This window comes from Phaethon aethereus (assembly GCF_964289735.1).
Source record: "Phaethon aethereus genome assembly, chromosome: 7".
NCBI lineage: Eukaryota > Metazoa > Chordata > Aves > Phaethontiformes > Phaethontidae > Phaethon > Phaethon aethereus.
The window spans coordinates 18,184,634-18,208,666 of record NC_138583.1 but is presented as its reverse complement, the minus strand read 5'-3'; the positions used below and the strand labels follow the sequence as shown (position 1 = coordinate 18,208,666).

The 24,033-nt window shown below is 45.8% G+C and overlaps 1 protein-coding gene across 15 annotated transcripts in view; it reads right to left on the bottom strand.

Annotated features, from left to right (window-relative positions):
• CAMK2G (calcium/calmodulin dependent protein kinase II gamma) overlaps window positions 1-24,033 on the bottom strand; it is a gene marked incomplete at both ends in the record, with an annotated part of 117,233 nt that overhangs the window by 35,577 nt on the left and 57,623 nt on the right. For all 15 annotated transcript variants that reach the window (XM_082002269.1, XM_082002279.1, XM_082002276.1 and 12 more), the window contains 7 exons: window positions 2,247-2,369; window positions 4,981-5,075; window positions 5,952-6,035; window positions 6,908-7,010; window positions 10,090-10,162; window positions 13,069-13,134; window positions 13,699-13,753. In XM_082002269.1, coding sequence (XP_081858395.1) covers window positions 2,247-2,369; window positions 4,981-5,075; window positions 5,952-6,035; window positions 6,908-7,010; window positions 10,090-10,162; window positions 13,069-13,134; window positions 13,699-13,753 — 599 coding nt within the window. The remainder of the gene's footprint in view (window positions 1-2,246; window positions 2,370-4,980; window positions 5,076-5,951; window positions 6,036-6,907; window positions 7,011-10,089; window positions 10,163-13,068; window positions 13,135-13,698; window positions 13,754-24,033) is intronic.

Genomic DNA, 24,033 nt, shown 5'->3' with positions numbered 1-24,033 from the left:
CAACCGCCATTCCCTTCACTTCCACACAACTATAACGTGCAAGCTGACACTGCCAAGCCCCTCACCACTGCATAACACTGCAACTGGTTCATGACTTAAGAACTTCCCAATACAGCAGCACATGTTAAGTCAACACTGGCTACTACAGGACTATGCCCAAGAAACCCTGTGACCAAGGTACAGGTGAGAATTAATGTTCCCCGTCTCACAGGCACACAAATGGATCAAGACAGGAAGAAGACGAAGTAACATGAACAAGCATACCCACAGGGACTGAATTAAAGGCACTACAGAGAAGCTCTATGTTGCATTAGTTACAGCTCTAAGGGAAAATTACAAGCAGTAAGTGAATACTTGTGAGCGATAGCCTTCCTGGACATGGCCACTCCCTGAATGTAAGTACTTGACTAGCAGAGGCCTTGGCATCTTTGCATCAGTTTTGCAGAAATAGATTTTTGGTGTATAAGAGGAAAGACAGCTCTATCGTATCAATGCAAAAACCTGAGCATAACCTCTAGCCAGTGGTGCACATCCGTCACCCACAGTAGGCTGGGATCCCATCAGCTGCAAAGAGAGAACTTCCCAGCAGTGTTGCCAGTCACTGAGAGCACATGAGGAAACCTGAGACTGATGCTGCCGGGCATTTAAAACACATGAGGAAACCAGAGACTAGTGCCAAAGTAGCTGCCGCTCTTGCATCGAGCCACAAGCCTGAACTCCCTTTACAAGGACAGTGGGTGAATGACTAACTTGGCAGATCAGTGTGTACAAACCCTCCATTACCTTTCTCCTGCTTGGAAAAAATTCTGCAATACCCAGAAGAACTGTAAACCTTGCTCATATTCAGCCAGTTTCACGGGAAGTCTCTGCTTTGATCCTGCCAGCAAGGCTAGTCACCTGCTGCAGTACACACAGCAGTGTGGAGGGAGAATGTAGCTAAAGTGTCCTCTTTAACAACTTCGATGGTCACTGTTCATTCAGCCTCCTTAGGAGTGACAGTGATGTCCAGTTGTTCAATGTGGGCTTAAAAGAGTCAGGACACACACTTCAGAAGTTCAGTGAAGCTAAGAACCTCAGTGTCTCAAATTGGTAAGATTTCCTACCACATTTACTTCAGAGGAGCAATACCTCTCAAGAAAGAAAACATATGTTGCACACACAGAGACTGCAGCACAAATGGAAACAACAGAGTCAACAGGAGGCAGTTTGGGTGGGAGGTTGAAAGGGCTGTGAAGTGAAATCAAACTCCCCATAACTCAGAGAAGGAAAGCCTCTCTTGAACCGTTCTATATTGTGTTGCCACAGGGAGCAAGCTATCGTAATACATACAGCTTTGGTTACAGGCATTGGGACAAAAGTTAAATATACAGGAACTGCTATTGATTACAAGCGTGCAAGGAGAAAAAAACTGAGATGCAAAGTCTGAGCTAGTGTGAAGTTTTGACTCTCAAGGAACTTGCATCACTTTACAGCAGATACTACACTCCTGTTACACAGATGTTCACATAAGTAAGTTTAAATTGCTAATTTGTTGTTTTGTGGCAGAAGGAAAAAACCACCACAGTTTCTCAAGAAAAAGATGAGTGAAGGAACACACTTGACACATCCTAGAAAGCAGAAGCATGCTATGGTATTACAGGAGCATCTGGTCAGACTTAGGGTGGAACTATTTCATCCTGCAGAGATAAAAGTGCACCATTGCTGCCCTCTCCTACGCCCACTCCCAGCTGCATTCTGGGCTTTCCTTGCCAACTTTGCAAAAGATGAAAAATACTCATATGTGGGGTCTGGCAAGGCAGAAACTACATACACAGAACGGCAAAAGATTTTTCACTGATTTCAGGTTTACAGCCAGCTAAGCTGCAGCACAGCAGAAATGTTCCAACACGGCAAAGATGAAATGCAATAAACTGGAGTAGAGATGAAGAACAAAATAATCCTAAAATATTCTGTCTGATGCCAAACTCCATCTGACATTTTAGGATACGGATTGCAAGAGGAGATGTGGGGAAAACCAGTAACTATGGACATTCACAAAACTTCTAAGAGAATAAGGGATTTTTTTTTTCCTATAGTGGCAATAAAAGCACTGCAGCATGACAAAGTTGACTCGTTGAAGGTCAGCCTCCAAAAAAGTCACATTTTGAAATATTTAAAATATTCTGGGCAGCTTTGCAGCTAAGTCTTCTTGACATGTCGGTTCAGGGTAAACCACAAATCAACCTGTAACAGAGGAAAACACTTACGCAGACCCACGGATGTTTGAGAGCCTGGTCGGCTGTGATGCGTTTTGCTGGGTTTATCGTCAGCATCTGGTTGATCAAATTCTTTGCTTCAGGAGTCACAGTGTCCCACTCAGGAGATGGGAACTGAAAGAGGAAGAAGGAATAGATGATGAACTGGAAATATCTTCTACTAGCAGAAGAGATTCTCCCTTCTACACAGCTGAATTCCAGCTTTTGCCCTTTTGATACCAGGGCTAACATATTTGCAAAAAACACCAATTTTTGTGAAAATCCACGCTGAACAAAAATTGTACAGAATCCAGCAAATGAATGGTACCAGACAGCAGGACACATCTGTACCATTCAGCAGACACAGGCAGGAATATTAACAGTTTAAAAGCCTTTTACGAACCACTCAGACCTTTGAATTTCTTTCACACTCAACAGGCAAAAAAGTAGAGTCACGGATCTTTTTAACTGAGTTCCGACATGAAAAACACAAGCACTATCTTTTTTACCCGACCTTGCTCTTTCTCCAGCATGCTAAAAAGCTCTAACAGCATATGCACAATCACAAACACTTAACTTCAGCAAAACCTCGTGAAAGCAAAAACCGCTAACAGAGAACATCCCATCAGGTATACTTTCCCCACCATAAAGCACAACATCCTGGAACAATACCAGTCACTTACGTATAGCGACCCACCAGCAAGTTGTTAGCAAGCATCTACCATACCAGAAATCATTACTTGGGGAGCAAGAGAGATGTAGTAGTGGATGGGAATACAGAAGCATGGAAACAAAGAAAAGAATCTCAAGTATTTCAGTTGCTTATCATCCATGAGGGGTAACTTCTCTCTTCTATAATTCCAGTAATGATAAAGATGAGATATTTACGCCATCCTCCAGATGCTTGAGTGTGGTCTAGATGTCAGCATGTTGAGATTAAATGCAGTACATCTCACTCCTATGAATCTACTTGTATGTACAGGTGAACTTGAAAACACAAAGATGAATGTGCTGTTGAGATAAAGTCCCCCGTCTTTAAGCGGGGGGAAGATTGATCTATCCTGAGAACATTTCTTTACAGTACTACATTTAGAAAAAGTTTATTGCATCTCTTTTCTCCTGCATTTTGTGCTTTGCTCAGTTGGGTCATAAAAATACATGCACCATATTTGATTTGCACATAATCTTATTTCTTCATTCTCAAGCATCAGCAAGGCTTTACACAATTTGTTCTGCAAACGTTGCAAGAGGCTACTCAAAAATTTTTATACTGAGCTTTCAGCCAGGACACTTTCCCCCACCCGAACTCAGAAGTATTCATGGTAATGCCTTGCAAAACCCTTACCCAACAGCACAAAGTCCAGTTCACACGCCACTTCATCTCTGGTCAAGAGATAACAACAGACCAGCCCAGTGTGTACTCGGTGCTGGGGTAAGGACACCAGGGGCAGGTATGACAGAAAAACTTGAGCAGTTTTCTACCAAGCAAAACAGGGGAGGAATCTACTGGAACGTGTTCATAATTGGTAAGAATTCAAAACCAGCAGGTAGATAGGAGGCATCAGGCACTTCACTCCTTGTGACTTACAGAAAGACTTAGACATTTAACTCCCGAAGAGCTTTGAAAATCCCCATCAATATAATTAGTGCAAAAACACTTCAAATGAGAACCAGCAACACAGAAACAAGAGGAGCAGGAAGGTAAGAGAAGAACAGAAGTCCATTTAAGGCTATCAAGTACAAAGACATCACTTTCACTCAGGAAGCCACTGAGCCAGGCCATGGGGTTAGGCAGACCTTTGCTCTCACCAGCACAGCCACTCTCATGGTCTCATGCACAGAAGCTGGGAGGTAGCTGGGGTCCAGCAGAACCCTCACTTATTTTTCCTTTTTCTTTTTTTTTTAATACAAAACACAAGACAGCCTACAAAATGAACTCCCCAACTTCTTGATATTCATGCCCACAGGCTTTGAGCCAGGACTTCCATGAGTTCCTTCTTCCCTCCTGAGCCTCTCCATACATGGAAGAATTTATGTCAAACATTCAAGCTGTGGTACCCAAACCACATTTTTCACCACATTTGCTCCCCAGTACTAACCTCCTTGCCATTCCTCTCCTTCAGCCATCTTTTTACACCTCAGTTTTGCCATGTTCTGAGAACTGTTTATGAACTGCTTGGCTTTCTACAAGAGCCTCCAACCCACCATGCTGATCCCTATCCCAAAGCCACCCCTCCAAAGGCCCCTGCCATTCAGTCTTCTCAATGGGCTCCATGCTTTCCACTGCTGGAAGAATTTCCACTATGGCACCAAGGAGACCAGAGGCCATAAGTTAAGCTATTATTCTACAGAACACTCCCCCATACTTTTAACTAGACCTTGATAAAGACAGGCTCCTTCATCCTACCTTAACTCTGTTCCTTTAAAAGAGTTAGCATTGGCTACATCTGCAGCACTTTGCTGTGAATACACCAGAAGACACCGTTTCCAACCATCTGCATTTCCAGCTCTGCATTTCCTAATGACCAGTAATGTCTTGGTGCCCACTGCGATGCTTTCCACATATCATTTCAGTAGCCCCAAACAGGACTGTATCCCAGGCAGTGAAGACAACAAGGTGTATGAACACGCCAAACATCACTTTGCACAGTAGTTTGGGGCCTGCTGCTGGACACCAAGTAAGATAGTGCCATGTTTTGGATGGCTTCTACACCCATGCAGGTACTCAGCAAGAAAGTGCCCTTACGTCATAGGCTCCGGCTTTGATCTGCTGATAGAGTTTGTGCTGATCTTCATCCCAAAAGGGAGGGTACCCCACTAGTAATATGTACAGAATCACTCCTGGGAGGGAGAGACACAGATACACTATGGTTAGGCTAATACGCCAATTATTCCTTCAGACCCTCTTCCTTCCCTCTTGACAGACCCCAAAGCAATGATTGCTTTTTATCTTCATTTGTTATCATATTTAGCCTTCCAAGTAGAAAAATACAGTATAAAGCTCTCCTCTGCTGAACCTCACCCTGGCATTTCATGTTCAGCTCTTAACGCCAGCTGCCAGGAGCTAGAACCAGGTGCATGATGTCCTTCTACCCTCCTCTGGCTATCATGGGAGCCACAACTCCCAGCTGCTCTCAGAATAAAATGAAGCCACATCCCCTGGGGTTGCTAGGCAGCAAAGGACTTTTTAGGAAGGACTGGGTTTTTAGATGCTTACTGTTCATGGTCTTGGGACAAAAATGCCACTGACAAAGCTAATACTCCTGGCCTGCAGAGAACCATTCAGTCCATGTCAGGCAGCACTGGTATCACATTATCTTTAAACTTATTGCTCAAATATACATTTACACTTCATTTTATCCTTTTAAAAAAAGAACATCAGCTCTCCTCAGTATTTCATCTTCTATATAGTTAGAGTAATAGGAAATTGCTACAATTATCTAGACAACTGACTCTGTAAAGCATAGACTGGTCCTATCTCTTGAGTCTCAAACATCTGATAGGTGGCCTGAGGAAAGGATTAGGAGCCAGAACCGAATGAGTTCAGGCTCCAGTATTAACTCCATCTACACAAGGCGCTTATCCTCAAGTGTGCCTTCATCTCTCCATCCAATAAGGAGGGAGCACTGTGCACCCTCCAAGCAATAGATTATTAGGAATTGCTCTTCTACATGAAACAGTGTTGTTCAAGTGTAAAATATTTTCACAGAATCTTACCACATGCCCATATATCCACTGGTTTTCCGTAAGGGTCTTTTCTTAAGACTTCGGGAGAGAGGTAGCCTGGAGTGCCAGCAAACCCTGCCAGGAAATGGATGACATGAAGTACTTACAGTACCTAAGCAGAAGACATCTTGCCATATCACAAAATCTACTAGTGGTAATCAACAAATTCCAAAACCCATTTCCCATGCCTCATCTCACATTTGGTAGAGCTACCTCTTGGTAAACCAACAGAAAGAGAGAGGGAAAAAAAAAAAAGGAAATCAGATGGGATCGAGTGTCTATGCATTGCAGGAAAAACAGAAAAGAAAGAAGGACCATGTCAACCAGCTGTGCACAAACTCATATGCCAGGCCTTATATCATTGTTACATATAAGGGCTTGGAGTTTGAAAACACAAGACACAGATGGGACACATCCAATTGCCATATGGTGTGGGCAGCCATCTCTCCAGAATCTCCACAGCACCGCAGAGTCTCAGAGCTGATGTTCTGCCTGAGAAGGTCTCATTTCTAATTATGTTTTAGCTAAACAAACATAAGGCCAGATCCAATGCGCCCGAGGAAGACCAGGTCAAATGCGTTTCTGTAAAATGACCAAAAAAAAATTCCAGATGTCTACACTCTTGAGCAGTAACAAAGTTCAGATCAGGGTCTAAACTTAGCAGCTGCATTCATCTCCGACTACTGTAACGCACCTACTGTAAACACAGAAGAAAAATAGAGAAATACATAGCCATTTTTTCTGTCTTTATTTACCATATTCTTTCCTCTATTGTACCTCAGCTTGTGCCCAAGGACCCAGAGGCTGAGATGCTTGGAGAGGAAGCAGCAATGCCAAATACACACAAGCGTGCTGGAAAAGCTGAGAGAAAGTACTCAGGCAGGGTGCAACTCAACCAACCACCAGGAAAGGGGGGAGCAAAAGTGGGAAAGCTCAAACACTCTTACCAAACCAGGCTTGCTGCTCTCCCTGGACTTCTATAGCCAGTCCGAAGTCAGCCAGTTTGACAGCAGCACCCTTACATTTACTTGCCAGTAGTAAATTCTCAGGCTGGGGAGAAGAAGAAAAAAGGGGGTAAGAAATAAAGACTAACACCCTCGTTAAAGCTTCCTGCCTCAGTATTCACATCATTAAATTGAATCTGCTGACTGAATTTGGCAGGCATGTACTAAAGCTGATCAGGTGAAGGCAGAGCAACAGCAACAAATGGCCTTGACAGAGTGGCAGAAAATCCTCAAGTTTAACACAAATCCGCAGTGGGAGCCAGAGCCTCTCCCAACTCAGCCCATACGTTATGTGCTGACACCAGAGGGCACTGGCAGTACAGTTCCTGCAGCATAGAACCCCAAACTTGTTTCTGTCATCCCCGCAGAGAGTAACTGGGGTGGGGAGGGAAGGGGGGGCAAGATGCAGCAGATACAATCTGCAGTGATGCTTCTCCCCATGAATATTACACAGTCCCCAAGGCACTGGAAAAGTAAATATGATGCTAGTAAGGGCTGCTAAATACAGCGCCCTAATGCGGGAAGGCATCATCTGGATAGGCAGTACCTTTCATCCTTTACAGAAAAAGCCTCAACCTCAAATTGGCATAAGCAGCACAGCAGTGAGTATTCTTGTAAGCTGTTTTGTCATGCTACATATTTACAGCAGTGTAAAATATGCTTTCTTGCTACTGCCACTGTCACCTATAAAACAAGCAGCCATGTCACTTCCTCCATGTGCCAGGAAAGGGAGACAGACCTTTGCCACTCACATTTCCACCTCATGTGAATCTCACTCGAATCGTAATTCTGTGGTGTTCTAGCAGAGGACTTCAGCAGAAAGCTTAACACCGCTCCAAAAACTGTACTGAGAGTCAGCAGCTTCCTCTGAAGCACCAGAGCAGCTAGTTACATGGGACTCTGAAACCCCAAAGCCTTTAAGGTGGTGGCTATTCTAGCTCTGCAGGAAACCCAACTTGTAGACAGGCAGGACAAATGCGATTTCTCATCTTACCCGCTTCTGATCATTTATGCAATTCATACCAACTGAAGTTTTTAACTGAGCAAGATAGAAGCCTGGAAATCCAGCACAGGAGCTTGTCTCAGTTCACAAATCTGATGGTCTTTTTTGCAGCCTGCTCACCAGTTTCAACCCATGGCAACTCCCTATCCCTGTTCTGTCTGACAAGAACAAGATGCTTTGCTCATTCACCTGCCTTAAAGTACAGGGCATGTGCCCTGCTTCTGCTTTGAAGGAAGGGAGAACAGCCTTGCCCATCACAGTCCTTGCCACAAGCAGCATGGAAGGAAGGGGAACTGGGTCTCAATACGTTTGGATGCCACTGGCTTTTCACTACATGGGAAGTGTATTAATCAAGCTACACCGACGAAAATTCACCACTGTAACCAAGTCCCTAAAGCAGAAGACCAATGAAGTTTTCTGAAAATCCCTCCCAACTTCAGAACATACCTGGGTTTGGTTTGACTAAGACTTAAACAGTGAAATTTAGGCCAGGCTTGTGCTAGCTAAGCACTATTTGCTTCTAAAATACAGCTACAAACACTTTATGGCTAACGGTGCTTATTCACATGCATGTTTGCCAACATCTGGGTTGTCTCAGTTTTCACATACTTTTTGGTAAGTATAATCTTCAACATTTGAAGTTCTTTAAGAGCATGTCAGCCAGAAGACAGGCTTATGAAAGGGAGGTGCAAAAGACAAAACTTCACTTGAAGCAAGCTCTGCAGTTATTACACACTGATCCTTAAGGCCAAGCTTTTGGCAAGGAGTTAAATATTAAATAAAGAGCATGGGATTTTTTTATTGCCAAAAGGAATGGCTACTCCTCAGGTCTGGATAGTTTCAGTGAATCAGAGCAAGCAACAGAAGAAACACATTAACTACAGTGGGGAGCGTCTAGCAGCTGGTAAATTCTAAACAAGTTCACAACTTTCACACAAACAAAACTTGGGAAGCAAAGCAAATTATATCTGAACACTTGATGAGAAAGAAAACTTAAACCATCCTGTACTGGAAAACACTACTAACTTTCATAGAGGCCCTAATTTTGGGCAGTAATGCCTCTTGAAGGCTGCTTTCCCAAGAGCAGGTGTCAGCTCTAATCCAGAGCAGCCATTCCACAGAAGATCACTCACACCTTTTCACAGTGCTCTGAATCAGAAGGCTAAAAATGTTGCATGGGAGTTTGCCACAAACACTAAGGGTTAACAGCCATCCACTAGATCAAAACACCGGGGGAACACTGCTACCCAACTTGCAACATGCTTTTACTTTGGTCTCTGCAAAATATTTTTATACTTTTCCCCTTATGCATTGTATAAGAAAGCAAAACCAACACTAGTAGCAGGTGTCATCCTGCATTAATCTAACTGGACCATTGGTGGCCATCACTACTCCCACTCTAGACAGAGAGGGCTGCAGGGCAGACAGACCTTCCTGCACAAACCTCTTCATCCTGGAGCCTGCCCAGCTCCCAGTACAGCTGGCACTGCGTGGGAAGGGAGTTTAAGTAACTACACTGCAGGGGCTCTGGGTCTATAAATGTGTTATAATGTGGCAAACGGTTGATTCACCCAGTGTTTAACTGGCCAGCAGTTTTGGTTTTACATTAAAACTGCTTCTACTGATGAGAGAAGAAAGAAATGACACAAAAAATTCTTGTTGTGCATCTCTGCTCTAGGCCAATGGCATGTGTTTGGCAACAGTGCAGAACAAAAATATACATGCTCTGTGCAGACAAACTCATCCTGGCAGACTGAACAGAGATTGCCCCAGGTCTCTAGAGATATCTTCAATGGCAGACTAAAAAGTGTCCTTCATTATAATGAATTCTACCCAGGTTTCTCTGAAAGCCTACTGCACTCCAAGGTTCACAACTACTCCATCCTGGATCTGCCTCAGAGAGGCTGAGAGCTGGCAAGGTTCATGCAGACTGAAAACTTCCTTGGGAGTTCAGCACACCCTATAGAAAACTCTGAAGGAGTGAAGTTGTGCTTCAGGAACCCCTGAGCCCAGTTCAAGTAGAATAAACCCTGCCAGCTGGCAACACATTATTCCTGTTTTGCCTCTTCCAGTGATCCCCTGGCTGCTCTCCTCAGCCTCTGTGGCACGGAGGAAATATTACCTTCAAGTCCCTGTGCACGATATCATGCTGGTGAATGTGATTCACACTCTCCAGTATCTGATGAATACAGTGGCTGCAAGATAAAGGGAGAGACACACAGAGTTATGCACGCACACACACACACACGTATATACACTTGGCATCTCATCTCATCCCAGAACTATTTCCCTAACTTTTATATTTCACAGAATCACAGAATCATTAAGGTTGGAAAAGACCGTTAAGATCATCAAGTCCAGCCATCAACCAGGGAGAGTTCAAGACCCCAGGCTGAATCCCTTCATCATGCCCACTGGATGCCACAGCTCAGTACTGTCACAGCTGGACACCCCCAGTCCCCTCAGCAACAGGATGCTAAACAGCCTATCTATAGCAGGACCACAAAGCCTCTCTCTCTCCTACCTCCCATCACCTCCTTCCTTTCCTCCTCATCACACTAAGCATCTCACTTGTTCCTTCAGTCAACAGTGCCCACCCCACAGAGGAGGACTGAGGCACCTGAGTATCTGCAAACAGCCGCCGAGATGGGGCAAGCAAGACCCAACTGCTCCAGGAAACATTCAGCTGGGCTAGTCCCGAGCAAAGAATAAACTTTCAGAGAGCAGTAGCCTGCCCCAGCAAATTCAGGATGACGACTCCTGGGTGCCTGCCAGTTTGCAAAGCTTTCAGAGCAGCATCTCAAGCACTTTACATACGCAATGTGTGCACACACCCGCTTGCTGGGTGCCTTTTAAGTACAGATCCCACTTAAGGGGTTAGTGGTCTGAAAAGCAGACTCACTCCCTGCTAAGTGCAGTGTACTGCGCTCCCCCAGCTCACAGAAAAGCCTGTCTCTGCCACTCTCACTGCTGTAACCACAGGGGAAAAAGCAAGATGTTATTTACACCTGTCGCATAAGGACGGCGCAACACACCCATGGGTGAGATTCCTGGTTGAAAACATCTCTTCTGCTAAACGTTTACTTAGTTCCCAAGGGTGAATGTGGAATGGAGTAGGGATTTTGGCAACTATGGCTGGGCAGTAAGCACCCAGATGTGAGCAACTCAGATGGGCCTGTGTCCTCACTGCAGGATCAGTCAACCCCTCACCAAATTCTACAAATCTCAGGGGAACAAATTTGAAATGAGTGAAATATTTGAGGGAAGGGAAATTGGCTACTGGAAAAGATGGGAAGAGGGTGAGGGGAGGAAGAGGAGAGGAGGTGAAGCACAGTGTATTTGTTACTCCCACCCCTCTGGAGCTGGCAGCACAATCCTCAGGGTCGGAATCCATGAATATCTCCCCGCTCCCAAAACAAAAATGTATAATTAGAACAGAGCCGAGTCTGAGCGAGAGAGATTTTCTGGCCAAAAATGGCAAAAGTGTGAGGTGTCCCAGGCGAGCCAAGTGCAGCGGATTGGCACGGACCTCACTCCCTCGCTCTCCCAGTCTGCTCTGGAATTCAGCTCGGCATGGGGAGGGAAAGGGAGGAGTTTCACTCTGTCATCTTGTGGGCACTGTGAGACCTGTCCGGCTGACAGTCAGAGGGCTGCGCACCCTCAGAAGGCTCACAGAGCAGCAGAGAGTTCTCCTTTTCCCCTAACCCTGCCATAATTTTCCTGAGCAGCGTCAGTCACTGCCAGCTCTTGACCATTTCAGGGAACAGGCACTGGCAAGAGGCACAGGGGGAAGGATGATGATTGATAACCTCAAAACTTCACAACTTCAAGGCAGACGGCTTGAGTGACTGTATATCTGTCTGAGATGGTGTGCCTACAATATCTGTACACCCCACTTAAAACATCTACAGGGCTCTCAGACCTCTCTGCCAGGAGCTCCATCAGAGATGACGAGCCCACTGGCCTTCCCCATCAGCAGACGGCTCACAGTGGAGCGTGCAAGTGCAATGCCTCATTTGAAAGCATCATGCAATGCCCAGAAGACAGAGGCTGTAAGCGTACCACAGGGAAAGCAAATAAGCGCCCGCAGACTCCACAACAGTACCTACACTAACACACCAGGTCATACTCTTCCCTTCCTTGCACTCAGTATGACCTTCCTTGCGTTATTGCCTACCAAGCTCATGCTGCAGCAGCATCCACTACTGCCTTCTTACCCCTCTCCTCTCATGGCTCCCCTAATTCTTGCTCCAGCAGGGGTTAGGATGCAGAAGAACACGGGTGCAAAATAAGCAGGGGTGAAATGTCACCACTGGGCCACTCTCAGGCCCTGCTAAAGCAGAACAGGAGCTGCCTAATCCCAGCTTTGATTCCAAATGCTGCGTGTCCAGCAGACGGACGGGTCAGAGAACACCCTCAGCTACTGCTGCACAAAACACCTCCCTGCATGAACTGAAAAGGGACAAGCACAGGCCATTTCAGGAAGCTCACACATGGGAGAGAGGAGGCACGCTCAGAAAAAGGGCAGAACTCTAAATCCTTTTAATATTAAAATCTAAAAGTGGCTCTCACATATTGAGCCTTTTCTTGCTGCGCTAACCAGCTCAGAGAGGGCTTCCACAGAAACATAGCCTTCAAAGCCCCCTCTCCCCACTGCCCTGTAAACCATTACCCAGACACAGGCACATTGAACGGCTCTGCCCGACAGCAACGGCACATCACTGGAACCCCTACTAGGGGAAGGCAGAGGCCAAGCAGGCAGCGCTCCCACAGCCACAGGACAGCTCTCCTCAGCATTTGCTCACGAAGGACACCCTGTCACCACCCACCAGAAAGGTCAGGCAGATGAAGCCACTAGCAACGGGTCTCCGAGCAAAGAGCACACAGGCAGCGGCGTCTGCAAGCGGCAAGGGCTAGAGCCGCGGTGAGTCAGGCTGACTGGTGACAATAGTTTATGCTAATAGCAGAAAGAGGAATTGTTTTTTCCAGGCGGGGAGCAAGAGTGTCAGAACAAAGCTGTGCACAGAGCAGCAGTCACGAAACTCATTCCACTTGCCAACACACGTGGCACATACACAGAAGGGTCTGGAAACAGTCTTACCTGGCGTCTGCTTCACTGTAGTATTCTCTGGCAACAATATCCTCAAAGAGCTCCCCACCAGTAACCCTGGAGTGCAAAAGAACAAGGGAGGTTACAGAGTCTGTGCATGTCTAGCTCAAGGCTGCACAGGGCGTACGTGGCCTCCCATCTGGGCCCCTTCCTGCAGCCTGTGTGGGGACCTGCAGCAAGGGGAGCCAGGGCAGAGCTCCACCACCATGGCACCAGCACTGGTACATCCACATGACTGACCCCTCGGACTGCCATTTCACCAGCAGTGTACAGGACACTTGACACACTGGGAATGCTCTACGGAGCTTAGTAGATGCTAAGCTTGGGCAGAACATCCCTCCTCTGACCCTCTCCAGGCTGCCTCAGAGACAAAAGTCAGACAGCCTCCCCATATGGGATAGCCGTCCTTTGCCATCCCATGCTTACACCTGCTGCCAGGAGCCTTCCTGGTCCGTCCCCTACCACACACTCAATGGATTTTTGTCAAATAGGCCAGAGGTATCTACAGGTCTCAAAAGAGAAAGGGAGAATTATATTAATGCAGGTGCTTTTTATTCCACTCTTAGTCAACCATCCACGTGCTTGTATCACTGGTGAAGCATCAAAGCCAAAGACACTTACAGATCAAAGACGAGGTAATGGAAACCTTCTTCTGAAATACTGTCATGGAGCCGCACTGCAAAAACATAATCAAGATATGGAGATTTACAGAGCATGTAGCAAATATGACACTTCACAAATCAAACCCATGCACACAGCCAAGTTCTCCCTCAACCCAATCAGTCTATTAATTCCCGATGCCCTCCGTTTTGTGTGCTCACTTAGTGACCTATTTCCTTCCGTTATCTCAAAGGAACAGATGGGTGTCCTTCACATACACCCACCCCTCCCCAGCGTCAAAACAAACTCTAAGTATCTTTGACCTCCTGTTCGTTCTCCTCCTCTAATGCTTCAGTACCCTGCTTTCACATCTGCCTACTCTTTCCTCCACGCTCACGTTTTGCTATCTCTCCCCACCCATTCTTATTTCCCAACACAAACCTTTTTCAGAATCTCCAAACCAACCCCCAACCCAAGAATTTACTTCCAACCCCACCTGCATTTCATGGCCACTGATCTCCCTTCTGCCTTTCATCTATAAAGCTCCACAAAGTTCCCTCCCTTTACTTCCTTTTCCTCACTTCATTCTGACTTACACTCCAAACCCTTATCCGAAATTCAGAGACAGTTCCTTGTCCTGTTTTTTCCCCAACACATTTGTTACCACTGACATATCTGGTCATATTCCCCTTCTCAAAATTTCATCCTCCTTCAGTTTCCTTACCCCCTAGTTTTGCTCCTATTGCCTAAAAAAACCATCACCTTTTCCCTTTCCTTGTCCCCTTTAACTTGCAGGACTGGGGCTGCCCCCATGATGGGCCACTATCCCCTGGTATTCTGGAATCTCTGGGGCTCTGTCCTCCTTTCCCCATGTTACACACAGGCAGTAACTGTTGTATCTATGCAGCCAACACACCACCATTTCCTCCTGTCTGAATCAAAATCTCAGTTTCTTTTATGTTTCTTGGATAACCTAGGCACTAATTGTAACCCAAGAGGAGAAACTAACCCCTTAATTTCATATTGATACCTACCCCATACTTTTTGCTTTTCTCCCCTGCTGGAAAACTTCACTATTTTCCCTGCCAGAATCACAAGCTAGCAAACCTATTTGGCTCAATTCCTAAACCTTCACACCCTGACTAAGACGAGCTGTCTTTTTCACATGACTGTTTAGAGTCCTTCTCTATTGATTCACCCAGCTAAAGCAACTAGCCGAGACCAGACTGGGTCTCAGTCACTGCAACACCCTGTAATCGAGTATTGACCAAACTAATGTTACTGTTCCCATCCCTACAAGAAAAAGCTCGTTATCCTGCTCTGTCACTTAAGGGTACCTTTGCCTCCCTTCCCCATCTTCCATTCTCTTCCACATAAAATACAGGTGACCTGTCTTGACTTTTCTCAACATCATGGTTTTCTCTCTGCCAGTATCAAGAGGTCAGTTTGCACCTCTTATTGGCGCATGACGTCAGCTACCATCACTGTCTTGGGAAGGTTTCAAACTAGCACTTGGCACATGCTCCTACCTCATATGGAACAGCTTTTGCAAGCGTTCTCAATGCTCCCCTCCAATCCTCCTTGCAACTCTCCTTTGCTAAGGCACCCTTCCACATGCACACAAACACACACAAACTCAAAATTGAAAGTAGCACAGATGTGCGGAGATCACTGCCAGTACCTCTCCTAAAAGGATTTCATTCTTTCCTTATTCTTTCTGCCTGTACTTCCCTATATTTCTCCTGCCTTTATTTATAAGCTCTCAGGGCTGGTTCCTTTCCTTAGCATTTCTACTGCATCTAACCGCAGGGGTTTGGGAGGAGCACTCCACAGGGCATAATGCTGCAAACGAGCAAGTACCAGTACCGCAGGTGTTTCAGGCACAACATGCTGTTCCAACAGCATGAAAACAGAGACACATCACCTTTAAGAACAACGTTCCTCAAATCATTTCCTGCAAAAAAAATTTTCTTCCAAGTAAGCAGTTTTAGTTGGCTTTGTAATAACTTCATGGCAATACAACTTTGTGTTTACAAGACTTGCCTCCAGAGCACTTGGCAGAAACCAGCCGAGGCAGCACTGCAAAAATGCAAGCGAGAAGGAGGGTATTTCCTAGGAGAAAAGTTTTCCATTCAAGACTGTAAACAAGATGGGAAGTGGCTGAAACAGACACTTGGATTCCCAGTGTAGGGCAGTTTTCACTCCAGTGCACACGACTACTGTAGGTAAATGCAGGAGACAGGCAGATGAAGAAGACCTGAGGCCCAGGACATGGGCAAAAGTCTGTGAAGAGATCTTATGAAGAGGGAAGAGATGGAGAAACTTCAAGGAAAGCTGAATGTGCTAATAAGGTCATGTCTGGTGATGCTCGGTGTGCATGAAAAAGCATTTCCTTCCTCTGGCACCTGAAAGGTCATCGATGCGCTGCAAGAAACCCCAAGCAGAGAGGAGAGCAGCACGAATGAAATCCTGACAGAGGAGGAGTGCAGCCACCAGCAGGCTGAGAGCAGTGGCCAGGAAAAGGGAACAGGAAACACATCTGCAGGTAGAAGTGAAAAACAGCAAACGATGAATTTTGACGCAAAGATGCGGGCAGCAAATTACATCAGAAAATAAAACATAAATGAGGTGATTGGTGCTATTTCTTTGTCCTGAAGAAAGCAATTCTGTCAGATACATTATGAAAAGGGAAGGAAGTAGCAATTCAGCTGGCAGAGACTAGCAGAGGCAGCACAAAGAGCCTTCAAGGACAGTAAAACACTATTTGCATCCTTAGGTGAGGAACCACAACAGGAGGACAGAGACAGTTCATAAATACTGACAACTGTACATCATCCTAGGGCTGCACAGCAAAAGGCAGCTTTGGAGGCAGGACGCAGGTCATTAACTTAACAAGGGAGTCGCTTCCTCACGACGGCCCAGAGCGATGCTGGAACAAAATCTGCCTGGGATTTAATCTGCTGAGGTAACAAAGCTCAGGGAGTAACGGTAGAACAGCAAAACATAGAAAAGCTATAGAAAGGTGACAGTGGGCCCTGCCACTCTGCAAGAGAATAATTAGTAACAGCTCAAAACGTTAGGCTTGAAGCGTGGAGGGGGGGCAGCAATGGAGGGAGTCCAGAAAGATTAAGAGAAGTCTGTATATACCAAAACTCTTTTGACTGTCAGTTCCAGCCCACACCCACTTCGTACCGATGCTGATGGGAAGAAACAAAAGCAATACCCAGTAGCAGAGCAGCCAGAGCACCCAGTGCCATTTCACCCGTAACATTTTGCTTACCTACCCTCCTGCAGAGCCACAAGAGCCTTCCTGACCAGCAAGGATACTGCAATCAACTGCAATCAACAGCTCTGATGCCATGGTTCACTCTGTGAATGCACAAGCTCTGCTCTCCAATACAGTGCTAACTACCAGGGACTGTCAGCTTAAAAACATGGTCTGCCTTTTCCAAAACTGTTCAGCCTGACCATGAAGTGGCATATATTCAGAAGTAACTCCACCACTTTTAGCTCATGTCAAGGATAAAAGCATTTTAAAAATTTCTTGGCCTCCTCTCCATTTTGGTTCATAAATGTGATCCACATGGTTGTTAACATTCATCATAAAGGTACGCAAAGATCAGATACCATCTGATACCTCCACCTCCCAGGCAGTATAGAGGCCTCTCTGCTTGAAAGATGTCCTATGCAAGTGCCCTCCACCTGAAGACAGGACACAGGTTCCCAAATGGCCAGTTCCAAGAGTGGGTAACAGGAACCCAAGTACTGGACTGCCCTCTGTTTCAGACATCTTCCCATGAAAAGGGGATCCCATTTGTTCCACAGGCTGCTGATCCTGACACACCATCTAACATCTCCATTACTACCACAAGTTCAGCTTCAACCAAGCAGTTGACCAGAGCCCACATAGGCTACTCATACTTGTGTAACCAGTTGACATGAGAGAGTGAAAAACATATTTGTATGTGGACACTGGAGGTAAAGGATTTCCAAAACCTGGCTCTCCATGATAAAAAAAAAGGAGAATTCAAAATAGAAGTATTTATCCGGTTAACCTTTTCTTAAAAAATATTATGGAATCCCTTTTTTTCCCCACTCATCAGGGGAGCAGTGACACTCATGTCTAGTGCAGCAGGCTAGACAAATGCACGCATCACAAAAAGAGTCTCAAGTCGCAGCAACAGGGAAGTTGCACAACAGCAATACAGGGTCTTCCAAAAGTCAACCAAACTACAAAAGAGTCCAGTACTTGCCAGGGAGCCTGATCTCACTCTGTTCACCAGAAGATGAGGTAGAGTATTTCTATTAACTGATGCCGTTGCCGAGAAGCAGCGATTCAAACCGTATTTCCTTCCCAGCCAAACACTCTTAACACAGAGATTCTTACAGATGTAGGAAATCAATCCCTGCCAACACCATGCACAGCCAGGGTCACCTGATGACTGTTCCCGTGTCAAAGGTCTCTGATGGATGAAAGAGCATTTACTACAATAGTTAGCAAGAACAGACAAGGAGAGGAGAGTAAGAAAGAAAACAGAAGCAAGTCAGACAATGAGGCACTAAATCAGTTACAGGATATGGCGAAAGACTTCACCCAGGGTTTTAGTCAAAGCACAGAAAAAAAGTCCCATCCACACAAAGAGCAGAGGGCTCGTGGAGTTCACAAGCACGTCTACTTTTGTAAGACTGTCAAGTCTTAGAGATAACTTCAGAAATAATAAATAAAAAACCACAGCACTAGGAAGTAACGCCAGAACAAACTCTATCCAAAGGAGCAGAATCAGTTACAGACTGTTAGGTAGGAACATCTTCTGCAACAATACCAGCTGGTCGGCCAGCAGAAAGTGTGCATCACCACTTGGGTATCTCCAAGCAGCACACACAGATGCTGGGAGAAATAAGCAGTGGTTTCAGTACAGCATCCTGTGTTTTCAGCCAGACACAAAAAAAGCCCAACTTTCTTCATACACAGTCCTGAATCCAGTACTGTCCCAGAACTCCACAGGGGGTAAAGACAGGCTGCTACCTAAAACTCTCCCTCCAATTCTAAGTGCACACCCACCTGTAACTCTGCATAGTCGAAGAGCTGCAATGCATCACTACACACAAGGCACAGCCTAGCTACCTGCTTTAAGCACCCTTTTCTTCTCTCAGTCTCACCCTATGTAAACTGGTCTTACCTGCACAGGAAGCAGCTCCCACAAAGCTGGCCTTTTGGAAAAATAACCGACAACAGAAAAACAGTGAGACCAAACCACTCCCTTTCCCCAAACACTCAGATCTTCAACACTGCCTCATGCAAGTTACACAAATTACCTTCTGTCTGTGTGGGCGTGTGTGTTGGTCTGAGGCCCTAATGCAATCCAGAGCACTTGCAAAAGAGCCTGATACCACAGTGAGTGGCTCAAGGGGACGTGCTGCGGTTACTGAACCTAACAGCAGCTGGGTACCAGGGGTTCAAGCACTTTCTAAGAACATCTGCTGTGAATATTACTTTTCTCTGCCTGCTGTCTTCAGGGTCTCACTGGAAATCCTGCCTCAAGAACAAAACTTCAAGCTGATACTTCGAAGTGTTTCAAAATCCTCATGCACATACACCTTTTATTTTAGAAAGGAGTAACATTAGTAAGCTATGATATTAACTACAGAAAATTAAGCATTTTAGTGAGAAACAGCAATACAGTAACAGTCATGTCATGCAGTTTGCCTTCCCTGCCGGAATACAGTGACCCTGTACAGGCAACCACAGCTCTCTGATTGCCTGAGCGTGATAGGAAGCAACTGAGCATAAGAGGAAAATCTCCCTCATAACAAACTGTACCAGCCTAACATCCAATGCAAACTGCTGCTGAGTCACGCAAAGCAAGACTCTGTGAATGCAAAAATTGAAGTGAATTGTGAAAAAAATCAGAAAAGAGTTTTCAATTTTTAGAAAAGTCCACCTGAACTACAGGGACATGACATCGAAAAGCAACAGGCACCACATTTTTAAGAGGTCACACGTAAAAGGACAATTGACATCGGGGTCACAAACACAGATTACACCTAGCCTAATTTTACCCACACCTCCCCTTCACTCTGCCCAGTGTGCTGAATATTATCTTTTTACTCTTATGATGTAATGTGATGAACACTCCCCTGTATCCCATGTCCACAGAAACAGTGGAGCAGGACTGCCCAGGGGCTCAGCCCATGGTTGAGGCAGGCAGGCTCTTTTAACACAAGGTGGTTTCTGGCAACCTGCTGGAAGTAAATCTCTGCAAGCAAAGTAGTTACTGAAGTCACAGCAAAAGGCAAGTACTCAAGCAGAAAAAGAATTTCACGGGACAATTCCCAGTATTTTCACTTTGCAATTACTCGTCTCTGCTAAGGAAAAGGTAACATGGGCTGAAATATGCTTGCTCCTACATACCAATGGTCTTTGCCTGTCCTGAGAGACAGTGTTCAAGCTACAGGGTAGGGTAATCTTCTCTGCTAAATCTAGGTTCACTGGTGTTCCTAAGTGTAAAGCATTTGGATATTATGGGAACGTAAAGGACACGATTGGTCAACTACCTCTGCACCAACATACATTGCGTGCTGTCATAATATAATATTTAGGGCTCTCAAATTAAGTTTCCTGTGTTACAGTACCTGCAGCAGAGCCAATACAAGGCAACAGAGATTTCTGTCTGTCTCCCTGGGTCATGGTAACTGCAACGCAGTAGCTGTTTCACACAGCCTTAGTAGCGCAAACTCAAAAGTGCTCTGGGATCTTCTGGACTGAACAATGCTATTTAAAGGTCAGCCACTCATTAAAAACAGCCACAGCTTCACTTCTCAGCAGTTTCCAACCAGGCATCAGACATTTGCCTGTATCATGGAGAAAGGAAAGAGGTAAGAGATACCACAAGGGGCATGTTTCAAGAGACAGTGCAGGCCACAAGCAGCAGAATAAAATTGGGAGGCTAAAACCTGCCTGATGTCTTATTCCAAGAGTCTCCAACATGCCATGAGATGCTGAAACTACACATACAAATACACATGTCCCGACAGACTGCAAACTGAGCACTATCGTCCATGGCAGCACAAGTGAACCAATGCAGGTGGCTACCACCCACGCTCTGCTTCCCCAGCTGCTCACCAGCCTGGGGAACCAAGATGGGAATTGTCCCACCACCTCCGAGCGCCAGGACGCTTCCCCGCGCGGCTCGCATCACTTAGGACGCCTGTCCCGTGAGGAGCCACCACCAACCTGTGACTGCCTGGGAGCTGGGTGCTCAGCTCCCACCCCAGCTGTTTCTCTAATTACATTAAACACACAGAATTCAGCTGCAGCTGCTCAGGCTGCCTCCAAAAGGGCTCTCCTTTTAATTAAAAATTTGCTATTAAAAAGCATTAAATTGTGTAATGCAAGTAATCCTCCAGAAATCATCTGTTCCAGCAGCTAATGACCAGCTTTGTTAGAGCAGTAACTAACAGCAGCAGGACAGTTAGCTAACAGGACACAGCATGCTGCTGCTAACCAGTCCCTTTGGAACATGGACTCTCTACCTCCTCCTCCCAAATCTGACCCAGAGCGATTACAGTATGCTGGATATATACCAGCTTGCTGTAAACCCCCAAGCCCACAGCATTTCACACCAACTGCAGTTTTAAAGCTTTGGAAAAATGGAAGAGAAGAAGGGCTTGTTAACACTGTGCTCCGGCTCAGGCAGAACCAAGCTGCTACAGGCTCTGCAAAGACAGACGAGCAATAGTCCTAAGGGAGTATGAAAAGGCACACAGAGGTGGGGTTTTTCCCCCCCTTGCCACTGTTCTCACTGTAACCTTTTTAACACTCCAGTCCTAAAAATTAGGTTAAAGCAGGGCCCTTTCTGCCATACATGGTGCCACATCAGGGGCAATTCCCCTACGCACAGAAATTCACAGCCTAGAAAGAAGGTATATAGAGAACAGTATCCTTCCCATTAAGAAACTGGTCATTCTGCAGAGATAAACACAACTGTAAAAAAAAAAGAAAACACAAAGTATTTTTTAAAAAAACATTTCAGTGCCGACTAAATGTTATTTTTCCTTTGATTTTGCAATGTCTACATTCAAAGGCTGAAGTTCAGCACATGATACATAACATTTAGTATGCCCTACTTAAACATTACATGAGCCAAAAGAGTGCATTAGCAGGAATATTTCCTACTCTTCCTTACAGTGCAATCATGACCATCCGGAATTGTTATTAATTAGCCACATACCAGATAAGCAAAGTACTTTTGATAACCACTTGTATTATACGAGAGCTTTTTCCAAAAACACCCAAAGTAATAACAAGCCAACTTTACTGGTATCTCAAAGAAAATACACAGAGAACTTTATTAGAATTAAGAAACTAAAGATAGAAGCTGTGACAAATTTTAGGTCTCGCATACAGGCTCCACAGCTTTACTACACGTTTCGGCCATCGAGGACGAGTCAGCCTTTGGCGTGGCAAAGCAGCGCCCCAGCCCACGCAGGCGGGCATCCTGCCCGGCAGCCCCCCGCCCCGCTGTACTAGCCCGACCGGCACAACTCCCTTCCCGCTCTGCCCAGGACAGGCAGCAAGCCTTGCCGCAGAGGCAGGCTCTGTTCAAAAGGCAGGCTGTCGCTTGCACAGTTTCACCAGAGCGCAGCCATCCCCACTGTTCTGTTCGGTGCTCAGGCGGGGGGAACCCCAAAGGAGGCTCCTTCCAGGTCCTCAATGCTATCCTAACTAGAGACATGGGGGAAAAAGTAAGGGAATCCTCCGACTTTTGCAGTATCTTTGAGTTTGAGTGCACTGACTCTGTTCATCATCCCACTATTTTTTTTTTTAAGGCATTGCTTGCATACAGATAAACCTCACAGCTAAATAGATGAATAATGGAATAATGGAATCTGAATACCTCTCTAGTACAGACCACAGACGCACAGAATAAATATATCCCCTGGCACGGAAGAAAATGCAATTGTTACTCCATTCCCAAACTGAGGGAGATTATGGAGAAACATTTTTCTTAAAATTACAGGAAAAGCTATAGGAAGAGGAGGCAGAAATAGGAGAAAAGTAGAAGAGGTAAATAAAGAATAGGTAGTGAAAGAAGTAACTGGGAGAAGCAGAATGAGAAATAAAAAGCTGGACTGGTTGGGGTTTTGGGGAGCCTCCTCTCCACCAGACATGCATGGGCACTCACCTAAATCCCTAACAGGGCAGGCCCTGGAAATAATAAATGGTAACTTGAGGGAAAACTTCTTTACTGTGAAGGTGACGGAGCACTGGAACAGGCTGCCCAGAGAGGCTGTGGAGTCTCCTTCTCTGGAGACCTTCAAAACCTGACTGGATGCGTTCCTGTGCAACCTGCCCGAGGTAATCCTGCCTTGGCAGGGGGAGTTGGACCAGATGATCTTCAGAGGTCCCTTCCAACGCCTACCGTTCTGTGATTCTGTGAACCTGCAGCTCAAAGGTTCAAACTTTCCAGTAGGTATGCACTTGTGCTGATATTCTGTTTGGGGTTTTTTTTGAGCGTTTGGTGGTTGGGCATTTTTTTTTTCCTGGGGTTTTTTTCTGGGAGGGTGATGGTGGAGGACAGGGGTGGAGAGGAAGAGGAGAGCAGGTTAAAGGCATAAGGCCAAGAACATCATCATTTGACCGCTCAGGAAGCACAGCAACTCGCTGTCCTCTCAGACAGCCCCACGACACTTCTAAGGAAAAGTTGCTCAGCTCCTGAGAAAGCCATAAAGCATAATGCTTGCTACGAGGTTTCTTCTCCCCCCCGCCTCTGCCCGTCCCCACACCATCCCCTCTACACACCAGCTTCACCTGAGAAAAGGAGCAGTCCTCCCGCAATAGAAATTGCAGGGCAGCAGCTTTAGACAGCGGCCGGGCGCGGGAGCATCCCACTTGGAAACTGCTGCGTTTCCATAGGGCAGCAAGCGTGGCCAAACCACTGGAGAATCCCCAGCATTTTAACTATTCTTTGCACATAACATCCTTTCTGTCCCAATTGCAAAGGCAGTCTGGATGTCTGCAGCCAAATGAAAACAAGGAAATCTGCTGTTTACAGCAAAACACAGCCTACTTTTTTTTTCTCATTCGCTAAGGAAGCGATTCAAATCTCCTGTTAAGGAAAAGCCAATAGGAAAATACTCCCAGTGGCAGGAGGGAGGAAAAACTGAGGGCCTGCTTATCAACAGTAGTATCTTAAAATAAGGAATGACCAAACCTTAAGCTGTGGCTGATACCACAAAGACAACAAATCCAGTGTTAGGTTTGCAGACATGATCAATGCACCCTGTTTCCCACTCAAGCTACTTATGAGCGTTGTGGGATCCTCCAGCTGGGCTGCACACAGAAGCACAGCATCC